This window comes from Tupaia chinensis, unplaced genomic scaffold (genome assembly GCF_000334495.1).
Source record: "Tupaia chinensis unplaced genomic scaffold, TupChi_1.0 Scaffold148874_1, whole genome shotgun sequence".
NCBI lineage: Eukaryota > Metazoa > Chordata > Mammalia > Scandentia > Tupaiidae > Tupaia > Tupaia belangeri.
In genome coordinates, this window is record NW_006208722.1 from 1,343,309 (window position 1) to 1,359,419 (window position 16,111).

At 53.2% G+C, this 16,111-nt stretch overlaps 1 protein-coding gene across 1 annotated transcript in view; it reads right to left on the reverse strand.

Moving 5' to 3' along the window:
- The window catches only part of DUOX1 (dual oxidase 1), a 34,638-nt gene that overhangs the window by 12,501 nt on the left and 6,026 nt on the right, over window positions 1–16,111 (reverse strand). Inside the window, exons 6-24 of the mRNA XM_006170730.1 lie at window positions 16,080–16,111; window positions 15,766–15,932; window positions 15,307–15,367; window positions 15,108–15,204; window positions 13,747–13,837; window positions 12,686–12,788; window positions 12,265–12,437; window positions 10,945–11,126; window positions 10,167–10,285; window positions 9,518–9,655; window positions 8,808–8,921; window positions 7,689–7,888; window positions 6,850–7,035; window positions 4,435–4,660; window positions 4,082–4,175; window positions 3,680–3,855; window positions 1,603–1,672; window positions 1,102–1,227; window positions 344–522 (exon numbers count right to left, since the gene is read on the reverse strand). The exon at window positions 16,080–16,111 is cut by the window's right edge and continues 3 nt beyond it. Coding sequence (XP_006170792.1) covers window positions 344–522; window positions 1,102–1,227; window positions 1,603–1,672; window positions 3,680–3,855; window positions 4,082–4,175; window positions 4,435–4,660; window positions 6,850–7,035; window positions 7,689–7,888; window positions 8,808–8,921; window positions 9,518–9,655; window positions 10,167–10,285; window positions 10,945–11,126; window positions 12,265–12,437; window positions 12,686–12,788; window positions 13,747–13,837; window positions 15,108–15,204; window positions 15,307–15,367; window positions 15,766–15,932; window positions 16,080–16,111 — 2,534 coding nt within the window. The remainder of the gene's footprint in view (window positions 1–343; window positions 523–1,101; window positions 1,228–1,602; window positions 1,673–3,679; window positions 3,856–4,081; window positions 4,176–4,434; window positions 4,661–6,849; window positions 7,036–7,688; window positions 7,889–8,807; window positions 8,922–9,517; window positions 9,656–10,166; window positions 10,286–10,944; window positions 11,127–12,264; window positions 12,438–12,685; window positions 12,789–13,746; window positions 13,838–15,107; window positions 15,205–15,306; window positions 15,368–15,765; window positions 15,933–16,079) is intronic.

Genomic DNA, 16,111 nt, shown 5'->3' on the forward strand with positions numbered 1-16,111 from the left:
ATGAGCCCCACGCGCGTGGTGTCCGTGATGCCCTTGTGGTGCGCTGCAAAGGCGTAGTCTGCGGAGACGAGGTGGGGACGGTGCGGAGGGGGCCTGCTGTTCAGAGGGCCATTGAGCTCTGGCCCTGGCCCCCAGCCACGCGCAAGAGGCCTCCGGGTTGTCTTTCTCGAGCGGGCCCCACTCTCTGGCACCCTGGCACCCGCACGATGTCCTGCCCTCAGGCTGTCACTTATCGCAGGCCCCGCCCCGCGGGCTGTCTATCATTCACACTAGGCCCCGCCCCCAGGGCTTGCCCTTATTTCCAGCCTCGTGCCCCAGGCTGGCACCGAGTGACGTCACTCACAGTAGGCCCTCTCCAGGAAGAGCGCCCCTGCAATGGCGTAGAATACGGCCACGCAGCCGATGTGGCGCCGGTAGTTCTCGATGAAGCGCTTGAACTGCTGCACGGTCTGGTGGCGACGGCTGCGCTGAAACTTCTCTCGGTGCGCCTCGGTGAACAGCAAGGGCTGGAACGACGTTACCCTGGGAGACAAACGGCCTGAGCCCTCGATCCCCATCCACCCAACGCTGGTGGAGCCTCGCCTCCCAGAGGGGAGTCGCGGAGCAGCGAGGGACTGGTACCAATTCCGAGGAAGAGGCGGCCAGTGACCACGGGAAAGCAGGGTGCAGACCCCAAGGGCCATACCACACTCAGTGAGCTTCTGGCTAGTCATTTCATCCTTGGGGATACACTCTGCTGTCCATACACACTCAGCCCCTTCCCTAGCTTCCAGCTCCCACCAGGCACCAACTGTCAGCCTTTACTGGAGGAGACTCAAAGGACACCTCCTCCGTGAAGACTTCTCTGATCTCCCCAGGGACAGGCAAGAGCTTCCTTGTGCTCTGAAGCCCTTGTTCTTACCACTGTTACAACCTTCATCACTGGGCATAGTAATTCTTAGTGTGCCAGACTATCTGGCCAGACTGCACACTTCCTGGGCAGGGAGGGTTCCTTCTGCCTGCACTCCCAGAGCTCAGATGGTGACTGGCACCGAGTAGTGGGTGTATGCGTGCCGGAGAGGTGGGTGAACTGCCCGGGCTTAAGGAGAACAGCAGGCGTACTTCTTGCCAAACCTCCGTCGAATCTCCTGGGGAGGGTCCATGTCCTTGGGACACTGAAGTCTCGGTGGTGTCATCTCAGTCCCGACATCACTGCGCGAACAGCGGGCACTCACTCTGGGAGACGGACTAGGACAGAGATGGACATTGGACCTTGGCCACCTCAGCCCTCTGTGGCCCCAGGCTGCCTCAAAACCTCCTCTGTCAGTGAGGGGACAGCGGGATTACCAGAGCCCCAGTGAGAAAGGCCACCAAACCCTGGGAGTCCCAGCCAAGGCCACCACATATGCCTGGGTCCTTCACAGCAGCATCTGGCCCATGCAGTACATGGGCGCCGAAATCCAGGAGGCCCCTGTTCGCAAGTCTTTGTCTGTCTGCAGTAAGGAGTGCCTTTGGCTGTTTTGTATGAAGGCTCTATGTGGGCCATGGTAGCCCTGATCCCATCCATTCTGGAGAGAGAACTGGCAACGCCGACCCCTCCAACCTTCCCAGATGGGGGCTCACCAGATCTTCTCCTGGCTGACGTAGGAGGCTCGGCGGCAGAGGTCCTTGATCACTTTGGGCACCTCCACCCCTGCAATGCAGAGTGGGCTAGGGAGCTGCTCAGCGCCCGAAGCCCAGAAGGGCTCGGCTCAGTTGCCCAGCACCCTGTACCTTCCTCTGTTTTGACACTGTAAACGGTCCCTGCTGAGTGGAAACCTGGCCCCTGGTTGTGTCAGCCACAGTCTCTGTCCCCAAAGGGAGATGGCCTAGCCACAGGTAGACAGGGAGAAGGCCTGAAACAAAGTTGGCTGGACAGACCCTGAGGATGTGCGCCCCTTCAATCTGACTCTCAGACTGGTGTCCAGCTTATGGGGGGGTAAAGTTCAGACGTTCAGGGCTGTAAGTAACCTGCCTGCTAAGCCTAACGCTGCTTCACACTCCAGCTTAAAATCTTCAGAGCTAAATGTAGGATCTAGGTGATAGGTACGTGGGAGAGCATTCTAGTTTTTTTCCCTACCTTACTGTGTTTGAAAATGTTCACAATAAAATCTTGGGGGGGTGCACTCAGGAGCCATCCCTCTGTTTCTGTCTGGGCACTGAGGGCAGGCTGAGGATGGAGCTGCAGATCCAGCAGTTCCTGGGATGCCAGGAGGTCTTGGAATTTCCAGGGTACTTCCAAGTGCTGAATCAACCCTGAATATGACCTGGTCTATAGCCAAGGCCAAAGTGAGCTGAACAATATGAAATCAGTGTATTTAAAACAAATTTTAAATGTCTGTATTTTCTTTTTTAGAGATGTTTGCTATAGGGCATGGACACTCGCCGGAGAGACAGAGAGACAGAGAGACCGAAATCCCAGGGAGGATGGCCATGCTGCAATCCTTTCTCCTCCATTCTCCCCTTGAGATGTTAGGCATACACGCACATACACCTGGTGTGAGTTTCAAGCTGCCAGGTCCGAGACTCAGACCACAATCAGCCATGTGGGAGTCCAATGACATAAGTATTACTCCATCTGCTGATCCCCAAATGTCTGTATTTTCAAATGGTTTAGCAAATATGGCAAAACGGTAAGAAACGATAAATCCAGGAGAAAGGTAATCTGCCTGCTATTCTTGTTCCTTTCCTGTAGACTTAAAAATCTTTCAGGATAGGGCCAGCAGGTGGCGTGGTGATTAAGGACATTGGATTCCCATATGGCTGACCATGGTTCAAGTCCTGGATCTGGCAGCTTGCTTTCTCACTTTCTCTCTCTCACTCTGTCCCTTAAATCTTTCAGGATAAAACTGGGAGAAACAACAAAGCACAACCACAAATAAAAGCAAAACAAAACAAGACTCAATGCTAACCTTCTACTTAATCCTCAGTCCCAAACCCAGTCCTACCCTCCACCCCAAGGACTCTGCGGCCTAGACTCACTGCCAGGCAGCCTGCTGCACTGGCTGCCTTGGGAAAGGTGAGAAGCTGTTGAATAGGGAACACTTGGTCTCATCTCTACCAACTCCCCTTACCCCCGGGGCTGGGGAAAGCCTTGATCAGAGGCTCATCTGTGTCTTGTCCAACTCGCCCCTCTCCTCCATCAGACCTCTCAATTCCCACCTTATTGTAATCCTAGCAGGAGCTGGGTTTGGTTTCAACATGCCACAGGGAGAATTCTGAACTGAGAAGACACCATAACAGCTTAGAACAGGCCACAGACAGAACCCCTGCCTGCTACTTGTCCCCTCCTCACTCTGACTCTAGCTCCCACCCACCTGAGTCAGACACAGGTGGGGCAGGGAGTAAGAGGCCCAGGGAAGGTAGTTCCAGACACCACCTACCACCCACCACCCACCACCAGTAAGGCTGCATCAGGACTATGCTGGGCCTTTTGCCTTGTTAGGGCCCCTGCCTCCACAAAAATAAAACATGAATTAAGAATTATATTTTATAGTTGTATGCTATAAAACTATATACCAGACTGGATACATATTACACAGTCATTGTGTTATATTCATTTGTTTTCCTTCTGATTCAAAAGGAACTAAAACATTTCTGTGCACTCCTAAAAGTATGTGGGCATTGTGCCTACTGTGCCCTGCCCTTCAGGCTGCCCCACCTTTGACGCAGAGCTGTGTAAATCGGAGCTCGCTGTCATGGTCCCGCAGCATGAAGTGGAAGTCCTCCCATGTCAGCTCCTCCTTGTCCTGGAAGCCCGACTCCCGGAACATGGACTCCACCACCTCGGCCAGCTGGTCCTTGGACAGGCAGTTATTGGAGATCTCGATGAAGGACCTGGGGTTGGAGGCAGGGAGCTATCAGGCCCTGACACAAGGACCCACTTAAAAGGGCCCACATGGCCCCAACTGGCCAAATCCCAAGGCCTACTAGCTGTAACAGTCTCAGTTACAAGGAGGCCCCTGTTTACCCTTGACCCTTTCACCCTCTCTTTTATGTCCCTTCTCCTTCCCCTGGCAGTTCCTGCCCTGGCCCTCTCCCCTCGCTGTCCTAGAGGACCAACCTCAGCATCCTGATGAACTCATCCTTGGAAATGAGACCATTCCCATCAAAGTCGTACATTCGGAACATGAGGCGAGACTTCTCTTCAGGGGAGCCTGGGAGAAGACACTGTGAGGAGCCCAGCTGCCTGCTCTAAAGGGGCCTCACACTTAGGTGACAACCCACCACTGGATACAACAAGGGTTGCTCCATTCCTGATCCCTCTCCGGGCACTCCCAGAGGGCTGCCAGGGCTGGAGCCAGGGCCCAGTGCTGCTGTATCTCAACTCTGGAGTTGTGGTGTAGGCCACAACCCAGCGTCAGCCCTCCAGCCGTCCAGACTCTCCCATCTAGTTGATCATTCCCTCCCTCTTACCTTTCATGAAGACCACCAGGATGTCCAGGAATTCCCGGAAGGACAGGTAGCCATTGCCATCCTTGTCGGCCAGAGAGAACATGGACTCCACAAACATGTCCTGGGGCTTGAGGCCCAGGGACTCAGCAAACTCAGCCCTGCTCAGCTCACAGGTCAGGGCCTCCCGCACTTTCTGTGACGAGTCCAGGGGCAGGCTGCCTGCATCTGCCTGGTTGATGTCCAGCACCTGCACCCAGGAGGCAGCGGAGGGAGGGACAGAAGGACACAAGGCTTCCTTGACTTAAAGGCCCACCAAGTCGCGTAAAAGCCACCTTCTGAGATGTCTTGCCAGTACTTCCCCAGCAGCCCTATGGGTGGTCCCTGGGGCCAAGTTTGTTCTACCAAGCCCTGGCCTTCTGCCTTAGCTGACTAGACCCGGGATACACACTTGGCCCAAGCTGGGGATCTGCAATTGGCGTGCAGACGTCCCAAGTCTGTCTTTTATTGAGTCCAAGAAAATTCAGAAGTTGTGGTCTACCCTTTTTTCTTAAGTGTTCAGAAACAGAGAAAATGGAAGCAGCCCAAGAGAGGAGTCTCCCTTGCCAGTCCTTTCCAGGCCGGGTTCAACTTCTCCTTTTGAAATTCCTGTAACATCCTCATATCCTCAGAGTCAACTAACCCTTTGTTAATGCTAAGTAAAGTGGATTTCTCTTGCTTTCATTTAAGAGTCTTAACCAAGATGAGGCTTCAGCTGAGTTGCAAAAAGGATGGGCTTGGAAAGTTCTCACTTTTTTTTATTTATTTATTTATTTATTTATTTATTTTTGAGAGAGAGATTTTTGCTATAGGGCACATGTGCTCGCTGGAGGGATAAAGACAGAGAGACAGAAAGAAAGAAATCACCCCCTTGGGGGGCTGATCATGCCACAATCCCTTCTTCTCCATTCTCCTCTCAGGATCTTGGGCATGCATGCACACATCCCCAGAGAGAGTTTTAAGCCACCAGGTCTGGGACTTGAACTGTGGTCGACCTACATGGGAGTCCAGCGACATAACCATTATGCCACCTGCTGGACCCAAGAGTTTTCATTATCGGCCACCCCCAGCCCACCCAGGGCTGCCCCAGCGTGAGTAGAACCGACAGGAAGGGAAGCAGGCAGGTCACAAGCCATGGTACCTATCTTACCCACCCGTCAGCTGGAGGTGTTTAGTCCAAGTCTGGGTATGGTTTTGTGAGGCAAACCTTGCAACCTCAACCAAGAGCTTTAGTGGAAAGAGACCCAGGTTCCTGTCTCAACTCTGCCACCTGCTCACTGCATGACCTCAGGCAAGTCTGCGATTCATTTCCTCACTTGCCCTACTTACCTCACAGGGTGATCGTGAGAATCAACAAGGGAGGTTGTGTGCGGAAAATGTTTTGAAAGCTGAATGCACCGTGCAGATAAAAGGGCCACCCCCAGGATACAGATCCTCCCCACCTCCCAGCATGGGGGTTCCCATGGCCTGGGTGGATCCCGAACTGAACAGAGGTGCCCTGATCCTGCCTGGGCCCTGGCACCAGGGTCACTCAGCTGAGGGGCCCTCTATTCTTGTGCTTACACAAGTACAATTTGTTTGAGGATTAAATGGCTTTAAGTCATGTGCCTGGCACAGAGTAAAGCCCTTAGCTGGGAGCTTCTTCATGAGTTCTCTCCCCAGCCAGCCCACCCCGTTCCTTCTTCTCCTTGAACATTAATTTTTTGCCCTTCCGTGGAGTACCTTTACTTAGTCCTTCCTGCTCCTGTCTTCTGGGCCAAAACTTTTCCAACTTTGAGTCCTTGCCAAATCGCAAGGATCAGACTGACGGTCGCTATTTTCTCTCAACTCATAGACCACTTACTTCCTGGATCACCTTTGTGGTCCTCATTCTTTGCATTGTCTTTCACTCTGTGCATGTCCCAGCCTCCCGATGGAATGACAGACTGCTTCAGTGGCGGGGAGGGGACTGTCCTGGACGCACAGTTCCCCTGGTTCTTTCTCCACTTCACCGTTCTGCTCCCAAGCTGCCTTTGTGTCCCCATCAAATGTGGACTCAAGACTACGTTCTCCTGTCTCATTTCTCCACCTGTTCCCAGTAGCTCTCAGAAGTCTGCAAGGTGGAGACTTAATGCCCCCCAGAGGCTTCTGGTAGCTGCTCTCCCACAGGGAGAAGTGAACAATGACTCTGACAGCCCCCACATCACCTGTCTCACCCTGGGTTTCTGCAGCCTTTTGGGCAGGTTGAAGCGAGTGAGGACAGAAAGCCTGAGCAGCCTTAAGGAGAGAGGTAAGTGACACACTTACTTAGCTGTGAACCCAGGGCTTCTGATTTCCCTTGGAGTCGCCGCATGGCCTCACACAGGTAAGGACACTGCCATAAGCAGACTCACAGGGACAGATCCGATTCCATGAACACACCTGGGAGAAAAGGTGCCTGAAAAAGGTCTCCAGGAGGTGGCTCCGCTGCTCCCGTGTCACAGCGGCCCTCATCAGCTCCTGCTCTCGAACCTCCCACTCCTGGAAGTTCAGCCCATTCTCCTTCAGAGCTGCCCGGAGGTTTTCCACCAGCGCCTGCCGCTCATTCTCCACGTTAAACAACAGTACCTGTGGGGCAGCAGGAGGGAGAGCAACCACTTGTCAAGGCTCCTAAGGCTCGAGGCCTTACACAGATTATGCCAGAGGGGCCATTGGAGGGGACTCACAAAAAAGATCTCTCTCCCTCCTTTATAGGAGAGGAAGTGTCTCAGCCAGGTTAAGTGCTTATGGGAGCTCAGTTTGCATTTAAAGGCACATGTACAGAGCCATTCTTCCCTGGATTCCAGAGGGGAGAAGGGAGGGAGGGAAGGCAGGGAGGCCAGAGAATAGAGGGGGCTGTGAGCTAGGCAGTTAGAACCCACAATCAACTCTGATTTAGCTCCCCTCCACAGTCTCTAAATTTAATTTCACTAGATACTGAAATAAGGGGACAGGGAAATGAGCCAGACTTCTTCCAAAGACTCCCAGATATGACTTGCCAGGCATCCTGAGAAAAGGAGGAAGCAGACTGTCTGCAAGAGACAAAAGTGCCTGTAGAGCTCATGCCAGCCAGCAGGCCCAGAGCAGGACAGATACGTTCAAACTTCTCTCTATCAGGTACTCCAGCCAGAGACTGGGAGCCAGAAACCCTGCTTTCCTGGCCCAGGCTCCTTCCCCTCCACCTGGCTGCTTCCCTGGCTGTGGCTGGGGGCCAGCTGGGCCAGGGGCCAGCTGGGCCATACCAGGTCATACTCCTTGGGGATCTTGAGCAGCAGGGTGCGGCGCCCACGGTTGCTGGACAGGAGGAGGTTGACCTGCTGTGGGGGCCGCAGCTGGATGGTGCGGAGCACAGTGAGCCCGCCGTCCACCACGCGGATCTGCCCCGGCTGCAGGTGCACGAGCACAGGCCGGCAGGGCTCCTTGCGGCCCTGCCATTCCAAAGCTGGAGAGAGAGTGATGAGGCAGTGTCAGTGAGCCCACTAGAGGCATGAGGAGAGAGGAGGAGAGAGGAAAAGAGTCAGCTCAGCACTGGAGTTAGACCAAGGCCTCCACAGCTCCTGTCCTGTTCCTGGATGCTGAGGGTCAGCTGCTCGTCTTACAGTCCTGCGGTCAGCCCCGCCTCAACAGTCCTCTACAGTCCAGGAGAGCGGTAACTGCCACCTCCCAAATGTCCACTCTGTGCTCAGCACTACGCCAAGTGCTTCGCATGAATTATTTTAACCCAAAATCTATGAGGTACATGGTATTATTATTCCTATTTTATAGAGAAGAGAAAATAGGTATAAAGAGATTTTAAAATCTGGCTGGGCATGATAGCATGTGTCTGTAATCCCAGCTACTTGGGAGGTTGAGGCAGGAGGGTTGAGAATCCAAGGTCAGGAAGACTCTCTCTGTGTATATATGTATATATATATATGTGTGTGTGTGTGTGTGTGTGTGTGTGTGTGTGTATATACACACACATATACAGTGGTGAAACCAAGATATTCCATATTCCAAGCCCTCCAAGCCCAGTCTGACCAAGGATATTCACTAATCCCTTCCCTGTTGCCTGGAATTTCAGCATTAAATGCCACAAAGCAGCAGTTCTCAAGGATGTGTGAGTCACAGGAACTCTGACATCTAGGCAGAGTCCTGGGACTCCTCCATATGTGTCTGTCACCGTCCTTTATTTGAGGTCACTGGGAGGAGTTACCGTGGTCAGAGTTTTCCAGGTCCAACTTCTACCTAATGCCACTCCGGCTCCCCTGGCCTTGCCCACAGCTCTGGAGCAGGCCTCTTCCTTAGTTGCCGGGATGAGGGAGGGGGCTGTCGCCTAGTATTGTCCTCGGCAGCACCACCCTGGCCAGCCATGGGCCTACCTTCCACGCCCCCCACGAGCTTCTCAGACATGATACTCTGGCGGTCCTGGCCCTGGAGCCTCTTGAAAGTCCTCATCCGGAGCCGGGCAACAATCCAGGCGCTGAGCAGGCTCACTGGGAGGGCAGAGGCAGTCGGATACTCAGGGAGAGGTGAGGATCTGGGGAAAGGAAGTGGCTTCTTTCCCAGCTCCTTTCCTTGCCTTCCTCAGCTCCTAAGTCTGCCCTTCAATTGTTTCCAGTTGTAAACTGGGGGCAGGGCTGCTTTGCACTGGTGCAGGGGGAGCTGTGGGTAGCATCTACAATACCTTCCCCACCTCCTCTGCTTCTACCACTCAAGTCCCCTCCCAGAGAGAGACTAAGTCCAGAGTCCTTGTGCCAGAGACTGGACTCACCCCACCAGACTGCTGGTCAACCCACACATAGCCTTGCCAAAGACTAAGCGCCAAGTCCTCATCTCAGAGACTGCATCTGTCCTGGTTCTCAAGTGAGGATTCGCTTCCAACAGTCTCTCAGGCCCAGCCTCCTGCAAACCTATAGATTGTGGACTCCTATGGCTCCTGACCAAACTGGGCCCTGAGGGTATCCCGAAGAACAGGGAAGCAAATCTCCTTGGAGCTGACTTACCTGCAGATTAGATACCTCTCCTGCTCCCCCCATTCCTTGCCCCAGTTTGCACCTCTCACCTACCCCCAACTGCCAATCACTTTTACCTAGGGGGAAGCAGCAGAGAGTCCCAATGGTGACCCCGAAGCCAAATCCACTGCCTTTGAAATAGTCTCGAACGACGAGGGGAGTGCAGGCTGGCAGGCCCTCGGTGCTGAGCTGTCTTGGTTGTGGACAGGGGTCTCCTGAAGAAGCAGAGGAAGCCAGAATCCTGGGTGCTGGGCCACAGACTCTGGCACAGGAACCCTGAGGAGATTAGGGTGGCAGAAGAGGGCGTGGTGCTCTGGTAGCAGAGGGGATGCGAAGGCTTACTGTTGGTATTGTACTGAGATTGGCATTTGCCTACTTGGATAATAAAGGGGATCAAAATGAACCTCCACCTCTTCACTGCGCGCTCACACACAGCCCTTCCCTCGTCACTTCCCTCCCTCGCTGCCCTCAGCCCAAGCCCCAACCCAGCTAAACTTGAGCCTCTGAGCCTCTGAGCCTGGGTCCTGCCCTCTCTGGGCTCCTCCAGCTGTGCAGATGGGAACTTCCACAGCTGTATGTGTCAGTCCTGGCACCCAGATACAAAGCTCCCAAGGACAGAACCACAGCCCTCCCCTTGGAGGCTATCCAGTCACACAGCCCACCCCCAGCTGAGAGAGATGAAGCTCTTCACCCAGTACCCCTCCAACCACCCCCCTGGTTACTCACCCAGAAGCCAAAAAAAGACATTGGGCTGCAGGGCACCAGGGTTCATGTTGGTGACAGCCACTAGAACGTCCCGTAGGGAAGTGTTTCTAATCTCTGCAATCTCCTTCTCAGAGAATAGTCTAGGGGCAGGGGGAACAGAAAACTGTTGTGGAAGAAGACAGATGTAGCCCCCCTCCCCAATGAAGAAAGACACCCAGATAGGTTGAGGAGGGAGTAGTGAAGTGGGCTGAAAATTAAGAGCTCATGGAAGGGGCCTACAAGTGGCATGGTGGTTGGGGTGCTAGACTTCCACATGGCTGAGTGCAGTTCGAGTCCTAGACCTGGTAGCTTGCTTTCTTATTTTTCCTTTTTCTCTCTCTGGTCAAATTGAAAAACAATAATAATAACAAATGGAATTAAATAAATAAATAATTTTTAAAAACAAACAAACAAACAAACAAAAAATCCATGGCAAAGGGACCAGCAGTTAGCATAATGGCTATGTCGCTGGACTCCCATGTAGTCAACTATAGTTCGAGCCCTGGACCCAGTGGCTTAAACTCACGCTGGGCGCGTGAGTATGCATGCCCGAGATCCTGAGAGGAGAATAGAGGAGAAGGGATTGCAGCGTGGACATCCCCCCTAGGGGGTGATTTCTCGCTTTCTGTCTTTCTGTCTCTTTCTGGCCAGCGCACACACCCTATAGCAAAAACATCTTCAAAAGAAAAAACTAAAAAACGCAAGACAGAAAGTCTGGGTCCAGGCTGAGGTGGGGTTTGTGGGGGGCAGAAAGCCTTACCCATTCCTAGTGTTCTCAAACCAGTAGCGGTCACCATCCCGCAGGCGCACGAACTGGTCAAGGACGATGGTGCTGAACAGGGGCCCGGGGTCCCCGTGGCTCTCCAGGAGCCCCCCTGGGAGTAGCTCCAGCTGAGACAGGTCCTGGTTGTACAGGGCGGCTGTGGCCTGCAGCACCTGGGACTAAGAGATGGGAATGAGTGAGAGGACCTGGCACGCACCCTGTGGGCAGAAAGGTAGTTCCCCGGGATAATTACAAGTGACAGAAACAATAACTCACTGGTCTATAGTGCTTATTATGCCCCAGGCACTGCTCTGAGGCCTCTACATGGCTTAATTCATTTACAGGAACCCTCTCACAGATTCAGCTGCCTATTTTATAAACTAGGAATAAAACAGACAGCCAAGCCCCTGTATAACTTGTTCTTGAAGAGGCACGGAAGTTGAAAGACCAAAACCAGAATGCGCAAAGTCGAATGGTACACTGATACGTTATGAGAAGCGTCTATTTTTTAGAGACGAAAAAACTTAAAAAATAAAATAAAATCCCTGACGACACAATCCTTTTTAGAGACAGTCTTCAACAATATTATCACCAAGCATCTTCCACCTGGACACCACTGTAGTTCTTTTCTCCATAATGTAAATAAGGACTTAACCAGCTTAATTCCAGTGAAGCCTGTCGAAGCTACGGATTTGCTGCTTTGGGTATGCCTTGGGACTCCTGTCTTGACACTGATTTTATAAAGTTAATGAGCCCCACGCATGTATCATTTCCTTCATGCCCTTTCAATTCTCCACTTTCTAACAATTTGACAAAGCGGTAAGGGCAAAATGCCACAGTATAGGCACACACTCGTAGAAATACTACCGCGCCAAGATGGTAAGGCAACTGAAACTGGTCTGCCGGCTCACCGGTAACACCGTCTGCCCAGTGATAGCGCAGGGTGCCACGAGCTACTTCCGAAAGGCAGCGTGGATACCAGGGCATGAAGGCATAGCTTTTCCCTAGGTCAAGGACCTGCTATGTCCTCTCAGGACTTGCTGAGAAGACGAAATGAGATAAGGCCTATTCCATCCCTGGCATGCAATAGGTGCTCAATAAATAGTTGCTGCATCTCAGCAGAGGTCAATGCCAAATCCTGCTGGTCTGTCCATCTCCATCCTGGTATGTGGCATTAGGAAAAGCGACCTAGGGGAGCCCTGCCCCTCTCACCAGGTGCTTGTCTCTGGTACTTGCGTGTCATTGCCTGTCTTCCATGTCTCAGGACATGTGCTCTGGCCCTCCCACCCCACCGTCTGGGACGTAAGCCCTCCTCACAGTGCCATCACTGCGGGTGAGTGCAGGGTTGATGTCCTGCCAATGGGTGATGGGAGGCAGGCCCAGGGCTGCCCTGGCCTTGGTGTAAGAGGGCAGGCCCAGATCCCGACCCCGTTGCAGGCAGCTGGCCAAGTGGTCTGTGCGAGAAAACTTCAGTGGCCCAGGCCAGAAATCTGGAAATGAAAGACCGGAGAGTGAGGGAGCTCAGGGTCACCAACATAGCCCCAGCCCAGGCTGCTCCACCCAGCCCCAGGGGTGCCTGGCCACAGAGAGGGAGCCATGCTCGGAGGCTCAGAAGCTGTCCCAGCACCAAGTGCAGGGCAAGCTCCCAGCCGTGGGTACCCCTCCCTGCCTACTTCTAGAAGTCCCACCAGACCTGGGGTCACAGGTCCATGGCCTGCAGGGACAGCCTCAGCCTTACCTCGCACATCCTCAACCACCACATGGTCCTCTCGCTCGGCGATCTGGGAGGCCATGCCCAGCAGCAGCGCATCCACGTCTTTAACGCTCTGTCGGTTTGGGTGCTTTGGGGATGGGGAGAAGGAGGGGTGTGTGGTAAATGGGACCAGGGGTTGGGCAGCTGGACTACTTGCATCCCGTTCTCCACGTCCGTGGGCCCACCCATTCCTGATGGGCCATCCCTCCTCTGGAGATTACTTCCCCACTCAGGATGACTGTGTGCCCATCCAGCGCCTATGTTGCTGGGAGACAGGTCTCTCCGAGCATAGGGGACCTTAACTTCACCTCTTCTGTCTTAGGAGACCTGGCAAAGGCACGAGGCCATCTAGGTGCTGGTCTTTGTTCTGTTACTAATGAACCATGTGACTTAGGGCACATCACAGGACGCATCTGAATTCAGTGCCATCCCCATAGTAAAAGGGAGTCAGATGAAGAGGTTGCCGAGGTCTCTTTCATCTCAGCTCCGTGACTCTAATTCTATACCTCCTGTCTCCTTCGCTCCCACCTCTTTTTTCCTTTTGTAAATTCTGTACAAAGTATCTGATTTTGCTGTAAATGGATGCTTAATGCTCTTCACCCACACTGGCCTGGTTAGGATGGACAGATCATTCCCCCAAATCTCTCAGAATCCCTCCCTCCTCCCTGCACCCCAACACATACTCATTCACGCACTGAGCAGGGTGAGTGTATGTGTGAGGTTTCCTTCAGGGTGGGGAACTTGGGATGGCTAGGGTGCTCCCAGGCCAACAGGGCACCCAGAGCTGTCAAGGGAGAGGAGACACCCAGGAGGCAACACTGAAGTAGAACCAACCTGCATAGGCCCCACTGTCTTTCCCACAGACCTGAGGTGGGAGCCAGGGATTGGCTTTTGAGCTGGGCATCTCAGACACTTAAGGGGAGATGCCTGAGGTCCCCAGGTTGCCTCCTTCACCCCAGCCCATCTCAACCCCTCCGTCCCCTCTCAGACACAGGTAAACAGCACATGCACATAGACCCACCCCCACAGGTGGCCCTAGCCCTGACCTCTCGGCTCCAGTAGCTGTTGCAGACCCGGAGAGCCCTGGAGACACTTGAGTCCTGATTGATGACATTCTGGAAGTGGCAGCTGGCATTTCTAAAATGCAAGGAGTGGTCACTGGGTCCTACTGTCAAGAATAAACTGTCGTCTGCAAGACTGTAGCCAGGGACCCTGAACCATTGCCTCCCTCAGATGCTGTGAGGTCAGGTCTCCTGACGGGTAGATCCTGGGAAATCTGGCTTCTGGAAGGCCCCTCACTTCATAGCAGACCAAACATCTACAGATGTACCCATGAGCAGTCTCTCTCTCTCTCTATATATATATATACACACACACACACATATATATATATTAGGTGGTTGGGAAAGTCATGACATATTTTTCTATGCAAAAATACATCACCACTTATTCAACAACTCTGTGTGTGTGTGTGTGTTTAAAGGATGTTTCAATTTTTCTTTTGAAACTACTTGTCTATGGATAACTCGGCTGGCCAATTTCTTAGCTATCATCATGGATACTCTGAGATTGTTCCAGAAAAAGAAAGAAAATCTAACCTAAGAACTATTTAAAATAATAATTCAATTGCAAAAAAAACAAAACTGACATGCTTTATTTTACATACATTTATTTTTAAATGTATATTTTTATTTTAAAATTCTCATTTATCCTGGACTCAACATTTCCTTCAGATTGCACACACACACACACACACACACACACACACACACACACATATGTACATATCTATTTTAAGAGATTTTTACTATATGGCACATGTGCTTGCCAGAGAGACAGCGAAAAATCACCCACCAAGAGGGCTGGTCATGTCGCAATCCCTTCTCTCCCATTCTTTTCTTAGGACTTTGGTCACGTACACACATGTGCCCAGCATGAGTTTTAAGCCACCAGGTCCGGGACTTGAACCACAGTCAACCACATGGGAGCCCAGCAACATAACCATTATGCCATCTGCTGGTCCCTAGATTTCACATATTTTGAAGTCCCTCCCCAAACCGATAAGCCCAAGGCCCTCTGTTTATATACGAAATGCCTCTAGTGAAGTACCAAGCCCTAAGGTTGAGACCACTGGGTTTTGTGACACCTTCTGAACCTTAATTACTCCATATTTACTTGGACAATAAATATCTACACCAGCTGTAAGAGAACAGCCTTAAAAGTACCTAAAAAACACACTGACAAATCTTCAAAAAATATTGTAGTTTGTCTTCCATCCTTCACTGCCTGGGCGAATGAGCACACTTCAGACTGATGATCCCATCTTGAAGGCTCTGGAGGGCAGATTTTTCTCTATTGACACCCCCAACTCACCCGACACACATTTGAGACTTGCTGCCCCCCTCACCTCATGTAAACGCCAGGGGGCACCATGGTGGAGAAGAACTGCTCAGAGGCGGCTACAAACTCCGGGGAAATGCTGGGGTCCAAAAATGGTCTGTATCCTGGGGAAGGGAGAAGAGGGGACACAGAAATTTGGCCCTTAATCCACCCTTTGACCCCCACAAAAAAGTAAGCCCTTCTATCCCTCCCCCCCATGCCCTCACCTGCATACTCCGGGGGTGTCACGTGCAGGAAGCTGGGCAGCCACTCATACAGAGCGATGTTCTGAGGGTCAGAGACAGGGGACAGGGTGTTGAACCAGGCCAGGCTGCAGGGATCTCCGTGCAGCGAGGGTTCAGGTGTGGAAGACGACCAGACAGGGTGGTCACGTGAGAAGCAACCCACACAGGAGCACCGCCAGGCCTGCCACCCCCCAGGAAACAGGGGATCTGCTGGAGCAGGGGGTGGACATGAGCGTCACAAGCGAAACCATCTCCTGGACAAATGGCACTTGGCCTCCTTTTCCTGTCCCACGTCCGGGGCTTTTCCTAGACATTAGCTCTCTGGGAAGGGGTGTCTCGCACAGGGGTGTTTCTGAAGTAGGGCAATCTGAGCATGGGAAGCCCTGCGAGGGGACCTGCAGGAGAAAGGGGTGGCGGTCGCGGGGGCGGGGAGAGGCCGACCTGGTAGGTGGCGATGACCCTCTTGCGCGCGTGCTGGAACAGCTCCTCGTCGCCCCAGCGCGGGTGCTCGCCGGCCAGCCTCTGCGCCCACAGGTTGTGGTAGCGGAACCAGAGCAGGCCCAGCGCCTGCAGGAAGGGCTCGCGGTTCCCTCGCTCGGCCCCGAAGGCTGCACCCCACGGGGGAACACAAGGAGGAGATGAGCGGCGGCGCGACCAAGGGAGCCCAAACTCGAGGACCCCCTCCCGCCTTCCCCCCAACCCCCGCCCCCAGCGAGCGCCCTGCCGCCTCCGCCCTGCCTCGCCCGCGGCCTCACCGTACAGCCCCCGGGGCACGCGCTGCCCGCTG